General features: G+C 40.2%; 1 protein-coding gene across 2 annotated transcripts in view; it reads left to right on the top strand.

The window, feature by feature from the left end:
- The window catches only part of LOC134340989 (testis development-related protein-like), an 85,798-nt gene that overhangs the window by 277 nt on the left and 81,880 nt on the right, over positions 1 to 3,641 (top strand). The window contains exons 1-2 of one of the 2 annotated variants that reach the window (XM_063038660.1): positions 129 to 195; positions 832 to 891. In XM_063038660.1, coding sequence (XP_062894730.1) covers positions 178 to 195; positions 832 to 891 — 78 coding nt within the window. In that variant the 5' untranslated portion in view covers positions 129 to 177. Of the gene's footprint in view, positions 1 to 128; positions 196 to 831; positions 892 to 3,641 lie in introns of those variants that run through there. The other variant, XM_063038655.1, reaches the window with a different exon arrangement.

The raw sequence follows: 3,641 nt of genomic DNA, 5'->3' as shown, positions 1-3,641 counted from the left end.
GTACGTTTTCTCAGGAATGCGGAGGACATTAGCTCTTTCCTGTGTACTCCACTATGGGCGCTACCCACACCAAAAGGCACCGACTGCAAGTCCGTTATAAGGCGGCTGTGAAAATGCCGGCTAACTTTGTGCAGCCCGGCCTTGTATAGCTATCACGATCAGTGTAGGCAATGGCCTATGAGTAGTGTCTATGAGGTGAAGACAATTATAATTGAAAGTTGTTGAATGCGTATTGCCACTCGATGCGAAGAACAGTTGTATCCTTGAACTCCGCCAGCTCAGAGAGGTGGGATCTCTCACTCCAGTGTTCCCCAGGGGAGAAACCCACTGCAGAAGTATCCACTGGGCTGCAATATTCGATGCAGCTTTGTGACTTGACCGACGAGTCGGAGAGTGCCAATATTGGTATAGGATATCTGGTAGTGAAAGGGATAGATACTAACAGGAACAGTGTACTTTATTGAATTCGATTAAAAGACGCAATTGCTGTTTCCTATCGCATCTTCGAGGATCTTAAGCCGGTCGTCTTTCGGTTGCATGCAGATCAATGTTAAAGTCGGCGCATTTTTGCTTCAGCATTTTATCTAGCTAAATACTGTGAAACAAAGATGAAATATCCAAAAAAACAGCTGCAACGTTAGCACGCTTTAGATGCTTACTATTTATTGCATTTGTTCTTTTTTTTTCCTTCCGATGCAATAACATTGTTTTAACTATTAAGATCTGGCTACAGATGATTTTCAGTTTTTGTACTTAATTCAGTTGAGAGCCTATTGCCTTCTTCAGTGAGCAGTAACATAGTTGAAATATCTGTTTCATGACCTGTTTCAGAGCAAGGATCCATTGCTTCCTGAAGAGGCTACAAGTTCTGTCTCGCAGCTCGCTACAAAGGTAGGAATCTGTTTTCACTCAGTACTATTTTCGCTTTGAATTGATTGCTCTGAAGTTTTCTGTGTCTGTGGCTTATGTCTTTGCAGCTAAAGCCGAGTCTTACTTAAGCGGAACAAGTTTTAACTTTAGTAATTAGTAAAAAAAAACGTTGCTCATTTCATCTATGTGCTCAAGTGGCTCAGTTGAAATAGGCTATGAGGAGACTGAACAACGTGATAAATTAATAATGACAGGGTCAATATTATGAATTAGTAATGATAATGTAGAATAGACGAATCCCTGTAGAATATTTGTAGTACCTGTTGCATTTTGCTGCAAATCTTTTCTTACATATTTTCTCATTGAATTATTCAAGAATGGGCTGTTAGCTGGATGAGAGGGCCTGAGTTACAGGGAGAGGCTGGCTGATGTTTATTTCTTGGACCATGGGAGAATGAGAGACAATCTTCATATACAGTATAAAGTCTGTAGTTTATATGGCCTCCTTCAGTTTTCTGTGTTTTCTTTCTTGTTGCCGTTTGCTGGGTGGTGACATGTTAGTTTATGTGCAAGAGTGGGGTTGGGAATTTGGGGTCTGATGTTCTTGCTGGTGTTTTTCTGTGCGGACAATCTGAATTCGCTTGTGTGCGAGCGAGGAGGTTGGGGGGTTTGATGTTATTGCTGTTTGTTTCTTTTGCGTGGGGGGTTAGGGGTTTGATGTTTTAGCTGCTGTTTTCTGGGTGGGCAATCTGTTAGTTCTTGTGCAAGGGAGAGGTTGGGGTGTTTAGAGTTTCTGAGTTTTGTTTCTTTTTCTTTTTTGTGTGGGGGACGGGGTTGTTGTCTTTACTTTCAATGACTTCCTTCCTTTCTTCTGTATTTCATGGCTATCTGGAGAAGATGAATCTCAGAGTTATATTCTGCGTACATAATTTGATAACCTTTGAGCCTTTAAAAATGAACCATTGAATCCTGTAGATGTGTTTAAAATAATGAGAAGCATTGATGAGGTGAATGGTAACAGTATTCTCCCCAGGGTATAGGATTACCTGAAGATGTTTAGGGTGAGAAGAGAAAGATTTAAAGGGGACCTGAGGAGGAACAGAGAGGAAGTCATTGAGGTGGCTACAATAATATTTTTTAAGAAGCACTTGAATAGGGACTTGGAGGGGCATGGTTTATAGAGATATGAACCAAGCAAAGGAAATTGAGACTGGTTCGATGTGCACCATAGTTAGTGTGAACTGGTTAAGCTGAAGGATTCATGTCTTTGTTGTGTTGCACTATGACCGATTCTAACTCAGTTTACTATTTGAAAGTTATTATTGAGTCTACATCCATCACTTCTAAGCAAACTCCAAGAATGCGAAAAACCTGTAATTAATTCATACACCACACAATGTAAATTTTTCCCTCTGAAGTAGAGAAATAAACAAAAAGGTGCAGTCCTGTTAATGCCTTCAGTGATCTTACGACATCTCATTTTATTTTACTGCCAACAAGAACTTTTGAAGTATAGCTGCTTTTAATGTGGAAGCTAATTGACCCAGTGCAAGCTTCCACAACAGTCTTGTGAAAAATGACTAGACGATTCGTTTTGATAATATCAATTATGTCATAGAGTCTACATAATGGAAAACATTCTCTAAAAATAGCACCACTCTTTCAGAATAATGCCTGGGGATGTTTTATGTCCATCAGAGAGAGCAGTCTGGGGCTTGAGATAATAGTATTTATTTATCTATTTGTTTAGTCATCCAGCATGATAACAGCCCCTTCCAGCTCAATGAGCCTGTGCCACCCAGTTGCACCGATGTGACCAGTTAATCTACTAAACCATACAACTTTGGAATGTGTCAGCCAACTGGAGCAGCACGTGGTCATGCGGAGAATGTGCAAGCTCCTTACAAATAGCAGAGGAATTGAACCCGGGTTGTTGGCACTCTAGTATCATTACACTAACCACTGCGCTACTGTGCCGCCCCTTATTTGAATAATGGCAACTCCATGAAAAGCTAAGAGAGAGAAGCTTTTTTATAACATGAAATTTTTGATCTTGAACCAATTAAGAACATTGGATTAAAATTGCTTTCTGATATCTGGAAACAGCAGTGGTTCATAATGAATTAAGTTACTTTTTCACTGATGATCTGTTTATTTACCTATTCCTGGTATCTGGATTTTGTGGGTTTAGGGCTTGAGGTGTGAGGTCAAACCCCAGTCAATGATATAAACCAAAAAAAAATCCAGGCAGACGATCCACTGCAATGCTAAAGAATGGTACATATTTGGAGGTTCTTTCTTTCAAATGAAAAGTTGAACTGAGGCTCTATCTACTGTTGCAGGTGGGAGTAAAACAAAGTTCTATTTAGAAATTTGTCCATGCCAGCTAGGATACTCATCTAAGTTAGTCCCATTTATCTGAGTTTGGCTCACATACTTCTGAACCTTTCCTATCCATGTACGTAGCAACACACTCAATGCTGGAGGAGCTCAGCAGACCAGGTTTAGATTTTGCTTTGGATTTCCAGCATCTGCAGATTTTCTCATGTTTGCTCTCTGGTTAAATGTCCAAGTGCCTTTTAAATGTGTTTATTGTTCCTGTCTCAACTACTTCCTTTGCAGTGGCGTATCTAAGGTATGGCACGTGCCCTGGGCGCCACTTGAAGGGGGTGCCACTGAGCAGTTTCTATTGAAGTCAGACAAGTCATCCTCGGATAGTGAAAAAATAATTTTCTTCAGATGTATTATCTGTCTTTGATTATATTGGGTGA

The sequence above is a fragment of the Mobula hypostoma genome, chromosome 2 (assembly GCF_963921235.1).
Source record: "Mobula hypostoma chromosome 2, sMobHyp1.1, whole genome shotgun sequence".
In the NCBI taxonomy this organism is placed as follows: Eukaryota; Metazoa; Chordata; class Chondrichthyes; order Myliobatiformes; family Myliobatidae; genus Mobula; species Mobula hypostoma.
The sequence above is the reverse complement of the archived record's forward strand: the minus strand, read 5'-3'. Positions and strand labels throughout refer to the sequence as shown.